This window comes from Rhopalosiphum maidis, chromosome 2 (assembly GCF_003676215.2).
Source record: "Rhopalosiphum maidis isolate BTI-1 chromosome 2, ASM367621v3, whole genome shotgun sequence".
Lineage (NCBI taxonomy): Eukaryota > Metazoa > Arthropoda > Insecta > Hemiptera > Aphididae > Rhopalosiphum > Rhopalosiphum maidis.
This window is the reverse complement of record NC_040878.1, coordinates 67,579,024-67,592,472: the sequence shown is the minus strand read 5'-3', so window position 1 is coordinate 67,592,472 and position 13,449 is coordinate 67,579,024. Positions and strand designations below refer to the sequence as shown.

Here is a 13,449-nt window from a genome sequence, read left to right as displayed (position 1 = left end):
CGGTCGGACGGTTATTAGAATATCATACTTGCACACGTATATACATATTATACATGTATATACGCCACGGCAGATAGCCATTAGTGTGAAAATACGTAGTGGTAATTTTTTATTTATTTCCTCCCCTCATTCTCACCCCTTCTCAAAGATTTTCGAATACCCACACACACACATACAAGATACAAACACACGTATACACGTATATATTATAAGAACCTAGTGTGTGTGTGTGAGAGAGAGAGAGGGAGAGAGAGAGAGAACTCTCCAGAGAGTTTGTACAATAAATCACAGCTTGTCAAGTCGCCTTACACAAATACACGGAAACGCACACTAAGAATATACGTCCTACACATCTCCGAAAGTGAGTGTATGCGTGTGTGCGTGTGCGAGAGAAACGAGTCGAAAATTACACGCACGCGCACACTGTGATACGATTGAAAACTATGTATATAAATATAAATATATATATATATATATATTTATATATGATATGTATACAGTGATATACGCAATATAAAAAAACATACCGCGTATGAAGTAGCTATTCGGTAGTCACGCGTAAGTAAATAAGGTCGTGTCTCATACGTTTTAAATCGATTTCTGTACATGTATATAGTTGTTTTTCGCGGTGTTTGTTTGTACGCTGCAGCAAAGTAAATAACGAAATAAAATACCATAATTGTATAACATATATCGTAGGTCAGTGACTCGGTGCTTGTAATATATTCGTGTACCTACGTATTATTATGCGTATATTATATTATTATATTAATGAAATGCAATTAACTATTGCACTATAATCATATATTATACTGTACTATAATGATAATAATATGGCGCACGGCGTGCACGTGATTTTTCAGAACTGATGAAATAGTTACAACGTTTTACTGTGGTTCGATTAATTTCTTATGCTAGGCGACTTGCGTCTATTTTAAGGATGACGAATCGGAAAAATGTGTAAGCGACGTCTATTGTATTCTCATGGTTGTGGCGGTCGTGGGGCAGAAATGTACCGTCAAACAGTGTTAAGGATTTTATTACGCGCACCGAGTCGAAACGGATTGCACTGATGATATACAACTGGCGCCGTGTGTTTATAATGACATAGTATCTTACTGCATATTATAAAGTGCAAAGTGCAAAATATCCTCTTAAGTATTGAATATCAACCTTAACCCAACAAATTGACTCGTAGATCATATAGGTGCAACTAGACCTCAAAAACGTTGGGTGCTAAAACTGTTGACAGCTTACCAATTGATGGTATTTCACCCAAATAATAATAGTTAAGTATAAGAAAAAAGGGGTGCTAAAGACCATTTTGCAACCCCCTAATTGCGCCACTGCTCGTAAAATGGTTTACTGTAGACGTGAATAGTGAATATAAGGATTTGAGAAGAGTGTGTAATGTGTATAATATATTAAATAGTTAAGCGCTCGACGTTTTGTATACAATAGTTATCGTCCCAACTATACAATCGTTCTCTCTTTACTACTATCGTAACTAAGAAAATCTTATATTATTTTTTGACAAGAACAAATATACTTACATACAAAACTAGATTAAAAAATATATGTTTATTAAATCAATGATATATGAGTACTTATGTTTATAATAATATGATCATTGATCATCTTCTTAATATACTTATGATCTATAATATATTATATATTATTACTAAATTGTGTTAAGCTCCATAATAGTTTGCAGTTGTTTTACTTGTTGTTAGCTGGTATACATATTATTTTCTAAGCTGTTTTGATGAGTAATTATTTTGTCAAGTATAAAAAGTTATCTAGTTGTTGTAAAATATCCTCCGATTGTCAAGAAATATAATATCAAAATATTTTTCAGTATTTATTAAAAAATTAAGACAATCACTATAACAAGGACTTAAATCGTAATAATATATATTTTTAGATCTTCGAGTAGTCAAAGTTATAAAATGTTTTTGTTTAAACAATAAAATATTTCGGAAAATATTAACTATTATTGTTAACAAAAGTTAACCAACTTTGAGTTAATAATATCAGAAAAAAAAATAATAAAATTTGATATTTTCATTGGAATGACCATATAATATATCATTGGTGTAGATACCTAGCTATAACGTAAAAAGGACAAACATTATTTATAACTATCTTTTTAATTTACATACTTAGTGTTTATTGTTAATTGTCAACTATGTTTATAATTGATATATTATTTAGTTAAATGGTATTCAAGTTTTTTGATTTTTGTTAAATTTTTTAATATTTTTCTGTTACAACCTGTCAGCGTTGTACAAAACATTTTGAAATTCTGATTGTAATATGTGTAGACGTCAGATAAACTTTATGTATACAGAATATTATGAAAGGTGTAGAGGGGTGACATATATGCAATAGTCAAAATTGAAAGTCAGTGAGAAGATGACGGAAAGTTAACACCTCTGAATATAATTTTGTCTGAGAAATATAAACTTATTAGTAAATAAGATTTAAAACTTTTTTAATTTAAATTCATTAATCAAAAGCATATTTTATTATTAAGTGCCGGAATAATATTAATATAATATAATAATATATAATAATATTAATCAACTTAATTTTATACATTTTGTGGAACCAAATATATACCACCAAATGAACCTTAATAAATGATAAATACTAATAATACAATGTCGCCATATTAGTTGATTTATGTAAGTATATTTGTACTTGAAAATATTGAGGGTGAATCATTTTTTTTGGAAGCGCGTAATAATATTATGGTAGTGATTATGCTATGCTATGTAAATTATGTTATATTAATAATATTAGCCAAACGGAGCGCAGTAGAAAGTCAGTTTCTCTTTTATTGATGGGATAATTTCTATTGAATAATTGCTACTGTTATTTGGCCATGGTTCGCACTCAATTACCTGTACCATAAATTACAAAATAAGGCAATTAAATAAATTTATTTTGATAAACTTTTCTCAAAATAAGCAAAACGTTTTTTATGAATAGATTGCATATTTTATGTTGTTTTATAAGTATTAACACAAATAAATTTTAAATTTTAAATAATTTTATAATTGTTATATACTATAATTTTAGTGTACCTATTATTTTAAAATGGTTTTTCAAATTCCAGTGAAACAACCCTTAACAGCCACCTCTAAATAGCGAACAATTTTATGGCTAAATTTTAATGATTTTTATCGTAATGATGATTTAAGTATATTTTATTACAATGTGCATTTTACACGTTTCATTCGTTGAATTAGTTTCATACAAATACAAAAAATATGTAAGTATTAAACCAGCGTAAAGTATAACAGCAATTAATATGTACCTACCTAAGTTTACTTTTTTTCAATTATAAATTATTATTTCCAAATTATTACACCTTCAATTAACCGTGAAACATAAAATGCTATCAAAACAATAAACTTTTTTTTATATGTATAATTATACAATTTTATATTAATTTACAACAATATGTGTATAAGTTCAACTATTTCATAAATAAAAACTAAGCTAAATTTATATTAGGATAATAGGATATAGAAACTTGTAAGTTGGTACTATCGAGATACTATCGAAAAAATAATCGATTTTAATTTTGGTGCAAATTACAATTCCTATTTCTGACTACCTGAGGATGGTACAATTATAAACGCATTTTAAAAAAATGGTTCAAATTCCGCATGTATATATTTTGGGTCAATTTTGGTACGAATAATTTATTATAGCCATTATACCAATCTTATCCGTCGAATAGAATGGCCGCGATCTCATTCGGTAAGTAAGTGATTTTGTTTTAAATAATATAACATAGGTATGATAAGTATATTCATAAATATATACAAATAATATGTTATCATTTTTTCATTAACCTTTTCCCCTCTATATAGTGGACTAAATTTTATTAACCGAAAATGCCAGACATTTAGAGGTTTCAATGTTATAGGTACCTCTATGGATTTCTACTTGCGTAGCTTTTTAAATGATAATTGCTAAACGAAATAAGAAAAGGCAGAAAAATGACTAATGAGTACCGCTCTGCTGTACGATCAGTGTCGGGTGACTGAGACAGTCACTGTGATCGATATGTTTGTATCCAATGATTTCAATGATATATCAATGTTGATACGAAAAACGATTCTGATCGGAAATAGTCTATCAACGTATACGGGTATCACCAAATATATTAATTCAATATGTCATGTTTTTTGATATTGCTATTAGATAAATAAATAAATTTTACTATTACGGTAATACGAAGTCGGTTAATTTAATTTTTACGAAATATTGTATTTGAAAATATTGTGTGCACTTCAAATGTTTATAAAAATAAATCACACCTATGTATTTTAAATAAATTTATGGTAGAATCACTAAAATCTATAAGATAAATTTATGTGGAATCTTTCACTAAATATAAAATAAATAAAACAATCACCATTGTTATTCAATTTAATATACATTCATCGCTTCGCTCAGAATTAAAAGACTAAAACACATGTGAATTGTTAATTAATTATTATTATTATTCTTAGTATTTTGTAACGGTAATGTCGATTAAGTATAGTAACTTTTAAATAACACTTCTTCCTTTCTATTTACAATATTTGCATGGACTTTGAACTATCTATAACAAAAATTCTACAGGTATCAATCAATAATTTTTTTTTAAATATAATTTTGAAAAATTGTGTTACATCGTGTTTATTATATAACTAATAAACGTATAATTTAATTGTTTAAAATAAAAATTTAATTTTATGTCTTATATCGAATATGCGACTCAATATAGGACTTAGTCACTTATAATACTGTAGATTTACAACCATTTTTGTGACTTTTATTTTCATTTGGCCCATTGAGCATTATATTTATACTGTAATATTGTATAGGTTATATTAGGTTAAAATTACGGTTATAATTATTATCTATAGCCGTGATTATAATATTAGATACCTACGCATGATTTCTAATGTACATACTATGGTTGTTAACTACAAGATCTGGTCAATATGTATCATGTTTTATTATTAACTACAGTAAAACCTCGATAAGACGGAATCGCTTGGGACCATGCAATATTTCCGTGTTAATAGGGTTTCCGTTTTGACGGGATTCAAAAAAATGAAATTTGAAAAAAAAGTACCAAAGACATTTTCCGTATTACCTACCAGGGTTTCCGTTTTACCGAAGTTCCGTCTTATCGAGGTTTTACTGTAATAATTATTATTGGTAAGCTCTTATTATATTTTGTTATCAACATTAAAATTGAGCGCTGACGTGATGTTAAAATATTATGAAATAGATTTCAATCAGTGCTCAGCAATTGTAGGAAAAAATATAGTAAAGACTAAAGACAGTGAAGTAGGTACTTCAATAAAAAATATTTAAAGATTACATCGCTGATTAAAGATTGATAAATTTCAATTAACATTAAAGTGATGTATAATTAACGATAAAAAACATACAAATTGACTACCTATTTACTATATACAATAAATTAATAAAAACCTTGTTTGTAAAATAGAACGGTAAGAAATAAGAATAATAAGTTAATTATAAATCGATTAGGTATTACATTATACATAATATACCTATTGTAGAAAAAAATGTTCCACGTGTTTTTCAAGATCAAATTCTTTGATTTTACAAAATTAAATAAAAAAATAAAAAAGTTATAACAGTCAATACAGTCATAAGACGCGTTTTAGTTTCCTATGAATTAGTGACTTTTACTTAAGGGGTCGCTATATCAACATTTCTTTTCTCTATCTATTTCATATACATAATATAGGAACAAAGATTATTCCGAATTTCCACGATTATGACTAGTTCAGTTTAGGGCAAAGGCTGGTTGCCTTAAAATACATTAAGACCAGGGCCTAAAATACATCTGATTTCAAGGGACACACTTATTATTAATTAATTTTTATACCTTCGGGCTTTGACAGATTTCTATAGCAAAAAAAAAAAATGTATGGACGTTATTGTAATTCCCAAAATTCCTTTTTTTTTATGAATCATTTACAATACACATAAAATTATTTATAAGATACTGGTTCTAAAAAGTAAAAATACATAAAATAAATACAAGTATAAGTTTAAAATATTTCATCAAAACTACTATACTATGTGGGAGATAGACACTAGACAGAGAAAACAAATATTGATATAGCGGCTTTGTGGGTCCTTAAGGACTTTTAACTAATCGATGCGTGTAATTTACTAACCATACTTCATGATTAATTTTGTTTTGCTTATAACTGTATTAGCTATGAAATAAATTTGTATTTTGTATCGTAGTATTGTATTATATCAAACCACATAGGTTTATTTAATAGATTTAAGGAATTTATTAAAATTAATAAATAATCAATTATTATCAATTCAGGTATACAAGTAATCATTTATCAATAATTTGTTCATTTCATAATACAATAAAAATTCACTTCAAATAAATAAAATCATAACATAGATATTAAAAAATAAAAATAAAATTGTATTCTTGTAGTTGGCAGTATAAATTTAATGGAAAGATTAGGACAAACTTTCCTTTATAAAATGTTAACAATTATAGAATATAAATTTAAACAATTTTACAGCTTAATAAAGATTTTTTTCTGACAACGTTTATCTAAAGTTTCTATTATTAACACATAACATATAGTTACAAGATTAAATAGCTATATATTATACAAGTTTATTATTTTATTTTTTTTTTAAATCAGTAGATTATGTTGTACAGTTTTTAATAATCTTAAGAAATCAATTAATAACATTTAAAGTAAAAAACTGGTTGTACATTATTGTTTTCATAAAAATATTAAGAAAATAAGCTTATAAAAAATAAAAATATATACACATAGGATAGATAAATCATAACAAAAATGCATTATGTTTAAGTCTCTTTAATATTCTGCTGTAAGCATTAATTGATCTGCCTACAGCTGACCTGCATACAATTATGACTTAATTATTTACATTTATGTATTATTTCATACAGAAGATACTATTTTTTTTATCTAAATATTTTACTAAATATTAATCACTTAATGTAAATTAGTGAATTGTACTAATATTGTTGGCAATTGATCGCGATAGTATTTCTTTGGACATCGATACCTGAGCACACTGGCAGATAAACATTTCAAACTCCTTGGTACATTGTTTGTTAAATGAAATAAATCTGAAATAATAATTATACATAAACAATAAAATAGAGTTAAGTTAATTAGGATAAAATAATTACTCGACAAATATCCTGTATGAGGACAAACCCCAAATTTGTTAACAAAATCTGTGTGAGCACCAGCATTCAACAACTCCATCACCATTTTTCTTGTGTCTAAATAATCACTGTTGTGTGGTATGTGAGGACTTAAAATAAAAAACATGACTATTAATTTAAAAAAAAAGTGTTCCCAAGACAATAATACAAACACTTACAAATCAGTTATGAATTTACCAATGTAATGAAGGGGTGTATTTTTATCATTGTCAACTGCATCTACGTTTGCTCCACAATGAACTAATAGTTTCATTGCAAGAAAATTTGGAAAGCTACAGTAAAAAATACAAAAAATTAGTTATTCTACTAATATATTCAACATAGAAAATAATAATTCATATAAAAAATGTATGTGAATTAAACGCTATTAAAGAATTTAAGTAAAATCTGGATCATAAGAACACCTAAATGTAACAAAGACAATATTATCAGGTAAATCCAAACTGCTATTTTTCAGTTCTTGAATGTACTTAAATGTAATTATCTTACCAGCAAATTCCTGTTGTAAAGATATTGTCAACATTTGTATCATAATTAAGACACAAGTGAAGTAATGTTTGGCCTTTATTTGTTTTGAGTTCAAGTTTATTTATTTCCACTATAACTTTCATCAAATCGCCTACCAACGGATCATCTTTATTACCATTTTGTAATAATGCAATACTGGTTATAATAATTAAACCAAGTGTTGATTTTATATTCGAGTAATATTCATTCTATAGAAATAAATCATTTAATATTTTTAATTTTGATTTTATTAATTTATTATTTAAGGATATATAACTCAGTAGAGTAGCCACAAGTATTCACTATTTTTTTGATTAGAAAAATAAACGGGCACTTACATATTATCCGAATTACTTGGGTTAATCAAGAATTTATCAAACTACTGTTTACAACTAGGTATATACATAAATTTTGAAGGACTACTGTTTTGGTATATTTTTATATATTAATTTACTATTCTCTATTCAGGTTAGGATTGGACTGTTTTTGAGCACTTAGATTGTGGCATGGTTCATAGTCCCCTAAGCTGCCTAAGCTAACACTATGTGTTCTGTAATTGATTGACAATTATTGATGACAGTTAATGATCATTTATGTTGATGCTGTTGCCATGTATACAGAGAACCATAAGTTGCAGTTGCGACCATCAAGTGGTAAGGATGTGCCAACTCAACGAGTTTTGGTGGGCCAAGTGTTTCAATTTTAAACTGAATAGAGTACATAGATATTAAAGTGCACAAGGTTACCAAATTTTAAATTAGGTAACGAATGTCTATAGTAACATTATAACATTATTATGGGTAATTTAGATACCAACATAATTTATCACAAATTATGTAATAATATATGCATAATGGACTTGATGATAATTGTTAATATGTCGACAAAAGTACTTAATATTTATAGTGTATATTAGTAAATTAATATAAATATGTGAAAATAGTGTCTATCCAAATAAAATGTATGTACATGTATAATACTGTAGTCTGTAGTCTAGTTAATTCCTATACGATCTAGTAGTTCGGATAATACATAAGTACCGTAATGTATATGTAATTATAGTATATTAATATTATACCTTTGATAATTCTTTTTCAGATGAACTATCAGCCTCGGATAATCTTTTTTTAATAGTAATCAATTCATTACATGCAGATTGTAAAATATTCTTTAAGTCTAATAATTTGATGATAATATTATTTTTTATCATTTGACAAAATACCTGAAAAAACATATGGATTAGAAATTGTATTACATTACTTGGACTAAAACATGCTAATTTAGAAGCCTAGTATGAAGGAAATGATCCAGAAAAATAATTATATATTTTATGAAAATTAAATGTTATTTATTTTTAAATATATGTTATTTAATATTTGTGATATTGTGAGTGTAGTAGCACATGAAAGCTAGGCAGGCTGTAGGTTGTTGACTACTATAACTTATTAATTTTTTATAAGCAATTTTTTTAATAGATCATGATAAATTTTAAATTCAAATTAATAAATCTAATAACAAACTTTGGTTAGCAAAATTGTTATGTTTAAAAATATAATTAGTGACAAAAATAATGTTTTTTAAATGTAGTTAAAATTTGAAATTATACAAATAAAAATGAAATACCATTACATTTAAATGAAACAGTCTGGTCAAAAGCAATATTAAGAAGTTTATTAATAATGCTATTATTTGTGAAACTACATAATATAATATGTAATAAACTATGCAAAATAAAATTTTTTAAACATTTTTTTTTTTTTGAAACATAAAACGTTACCTGTGTGAATCGTAAAAGATCTCTTTGGATGCTATGTTTATTATGATGAGCTATTTTTAAGGCATGATTCCAGAGAAGAATACATGGTGTAAAATGTTGTGCATCCGCATAAACAGCACCACGGTATATAATTGATTGCAATAAATCTGGATTATTTTCTCCTAAAATCCGTTCTCTAAAATAATAAACATTAAACAAAATGTATATTAAAAACTGATTAATTTTTTTCACTTAAAAGATACATTGCTGTTTTTTTGTATGTTCTATAACTAAATAAATTTACTATTTAATAAAAAAAGCATTTTACAGTGTCAATCATGAATTAATACTCAATGAACTAATAATTAATAAATTATGCTGATATAAGAGTTATTAGAAATAATTTTAACCAGGAAAACCTTTAAACATTAACCATGGAGTACTGCAAGAAATCTTATTTCTTCTTATACTTTTTATTAGACATACAAATTAATAATTAATGATAATTAATGTACATACTAAATTATATGTTTTATGGAAGACACTGTAATTATCTAACATGAAAAATTATTAATAATTTGGTTATTAAGACAAAAAGAACCTTAATCTTAATAAAACAGTGGTTTAAATAATCTTTTCATTTAGTTAACTTTTCTAATTTTATCATACTTTAGTATATAAAAAACATACAGCTGATTATTGCAGATCTAGTATTTATTTTTATGAGTAAAGCCGAACTTGTGCCTTATTGGCTTTTGCCTAGTTGATTTCTTCCTTGCCAAATTTCCACCTCATACATTTTAATTAGATTGACAGCTATGGTGACATTGTTATTATAGCCTACCCATCTATTTTAATAAGTCTCATTACCAATGATCCTCTTATAAATTACAACCCTCAGTCTACTTAATTAGCATAGAAGCATTCATTAACAACAATATTGATTTGCTCAAAATTTTGTCCAAATACAATATACTTTATCAACCCATACTTAAACTTCTAGATAATATCATACAACTACATAATTGATACTATTTCCAATTTAGGTGGTGGCCTCAATTATCACCACCCTGCATGGGATGTTGGTAACAACCACCACAGCAATGTCAATATATAGTTATCTCTAATGCTGTCGACTTGTTGATTCCCCACAGCAGTTTTTACCTATCCCTTATGTGATTTGTTATAAAGATTATGTATAAAATAAAAGAATAGAATGTGAATAATAATTATCAAATTGTATTGATAATAAATAAAACTTACCTAATTATCAGAGATTCAAAATGTATAGCTTCAGGATTGTCTTTTATATCTAATAATTCTTGTACAGTTTGACATTCAACTTTATTATTATAACATTCAACTGTTTTGTTAACTTTTTTATTTATAACTGGATCCTCTTCGTACCTAAAATTATATACATTTTTTAATATGTTTAATGTTCAAAAAATGTACAATATAATCTTTTATAATATGATATTCAAGGCTCCTTAAAAACTGGGAAGAGTTTGGCCAAATATACATATTTTACAAAAGTTAAAACCAGTACTTACATATTTATAACCAATGTAATTATAAACAATTTCTACTTTTATTAGATAGCATTAAATGTGTACAATTAAAAATTAGAAATAAATATCAAAAATATTAAGTTTTAGAAATGTTATTAGTATTTTTTGTAGACACAATGCAACATCTTACATTTGTTCTAATACCCTAGTCGTACTTAAAATTACACCATTAAGTGTAATTCGTGTTAGATATATCATTGTTGAACCATCGATTGTAGATATTGTTAATGTTATTAAATTATAGTACGATTTACAAGCTAAATTTCATACCTCCTTTTCATCGCTCGAAGTAGAATACTATATCCACGGTGCAAGTCATAATGATCTTTGTCATTCAAAAAAGAAGCACCTAGTAACTCTTCAGCTTCTATCTTCTCTTCTCGGGTCAAATTTAATTGACTCTCATCAATGAGGAAATATACAAAATTATGATGTGTTCTTTCGGCTGCCACTAAAATTGGAGTTAAAGCTAAAAAAAAAAATGACAATTAATTCAAATCATTAATTTAAGAAAATCAAAATATGTACATACATTGTTCATTTTTTAGTTGTTGGGCATTAAATGTTATGAGCAGCTTAGCAATTTCCAAATTATCAGCTTGTGCAGCAAAGTGCATGGCTGTAGATCCGCAATTAGTTTGTTTATTAATATCAGCTCCTTTTATCAACAAATATTCAACAACTTCTTTATGATCTAGGATAAAAATAATATTTTAATAATTCAATAATGTTTTGTATTGATAAATAAAAAATAATTATTCATAAATCATAAGCTATTGTAACATAAAATTTAAAAATGTAAATTAATCATACAGCTAAAAATGTACTATACATCTTTTATGATTCAAACAAATAAATAATAATAATAGAATTATTACTATTAGACACTAATAGCTTTTTTCTATACTCTTGTGAGTTTTCTGAAAATGGTTTTTTATATTTGTGTGCTGAAATGTAATAATACAATTATAAATATGTACTTACTATTATGAGAAGCAATCATAAGACATGTGCTATTATATATATTGGTTATATTAACATTTGCCCCGTGTTCAACCAAATATTCAACAATATTTAGATGTCCTAAATAACAAGCCGCTCGTAATGGAGATGACTTAGTTTCAGTAAGAAAATTAACGTTTGCACCATTCTCAACAAGAATTTTTACCACTTCTATGGATCCGGTTCCTAAAAAATCAAAAATTTCAATTAGTTATATGATTACAATGTTATTTAATGTAAACAATTTATACTTGTAATGATTAATATAATTTTCTACTTTAACTAATTGAAAAATATTTGTGTTCATTAACAGAAATATAATTGAACATTACATAGAACACAATAATTTTTTTGACATTTTATTACAAATTCTCTTATTAAAATTTTCATTTTTCAATAGAAATCTGTTGGTTATAAGTAGTAAAGAATACATAATATAAAAGTCTAAACAGTAGTGAAGACTACACATTACATTAGATAGGTTTATAGTGGCAAGAAAGAAATTGAGGTCTTGATTACCAATTTAATATTGTTCAATTTCTATTTAATAATATAACGTCTATGTTTATGAATAAAATTATATACTGACCAGCTGCACACCACAGTGCTGTAGCCCCTTTGACAAGTGAACCAAAATGCACCACGTCTCCTATGTTGTCCACTGCAACATTAAATCTGTTGAACAATTCCCTCACAATTTTTATTTGGCCATTCAAACTAGCTTCCATTAGTAGCGTAAACTTCTGATCACAGTCACTGGTGTAAGTCTAAACGGGACAGAACACAAAACATTGTAAAAAAGGGAAGACTACTAATGGAAATCTGTTTCATAAGAATTAGTATTACTCTATTGATTAAAAAATCTGTATCGACAAAATCATCCATTTCGATTAAATTAATAGTTTCGATGAAGCGCATGTACAAGTATTTTTTGTCAGTCCCCAATTGATTAGTGTAGGATGAGAATGAGTGAACGTGATATGGATCCATTATATCTAAAGGCGAATCTGGTCCATCTAATATATGTCGTGACATTTTTGGGACAAAATGAATGGCGATTACTTTTGGTTGGGCAAGTAAATTCTTCTGCTCACTTTTGAGAGTTCTCTCAAATTTGATAATTTGACATTCGTGTCATCCAGTTCCAGTACATTAACAAGTAAATAGTAATACATAAATAAGTAGTTAACTAGTAAACACTAAATATTAATATTTGTTATTTAAACGATGTGTAGTAATATTATGTGAATGATAATCAGTAATCACTGAAAAGTGATTAGTGGAAAAGTTATGAGTGAAGGTGAGAAGACCAGCGATCGAACGACTATTGC

General features: G+C 26.6%; 1 protein-coding gene across 1 annotated transcript; it reads right to left on the bottom strand.

The window, feature by feature from the left end:
- Positions 1–6,756: 6,756 nt before the first annotated feature.
- Positions 6,757–13,153, bottom strand: LOC113552367 (protein fem-1 homolog B-like). Its single transcript, XM_026955233.1, has 12 exons — positions 12,965–13,153; positions 12,708–12,885; positions 12,101–12,304; positions 11,649–11,810; positions 11,387–11,585; positions 10,809–10,952; positions 9,567–9,741; positions 8,868–9,011; positions 7,772–7,998; positions 7,441–7,554; positions 7,244–7,371; positions 6,757–7,180 (listed from the first exon to the last, which is right to left on the bottom strand). Exons 1-12 carry the CDS (start codon positions 13,151–13,153, stop codon positions 7,044–7,046), a joined length of 2,001 nt encoding a protein of 666 aa, XP_026811034.1. The 3' UTR covers positions 6,757–7,043.
- Between the last annotated feature and the right edge of the window lie 296 nt (positions 13,154–13,449).

Bases quoted from the DNA above. Each gene is read 5' to 3' on its own strand.
- LOC113552367 (XM_026955233.1), bottom strand. From the start codon at position 13,153: ATGTCACGACATATATTAGATGGACCAGATTCGCCTTTAGATATAATG. The intron at 11,586-11,648 runs GTATGTACATAT...TTTTTTTTTTAG, and splicing joins ACAACTAAAAAATGAACAAT to CTTTAACTCCAATTTTAGTG. The intron at 7,372-7,440 runs GTAAGTGTTTGT...TTTTATTTTAAG, and splicing joins GGTAAATTCATAACTGATTT to TCCTCACATACCACACAACA.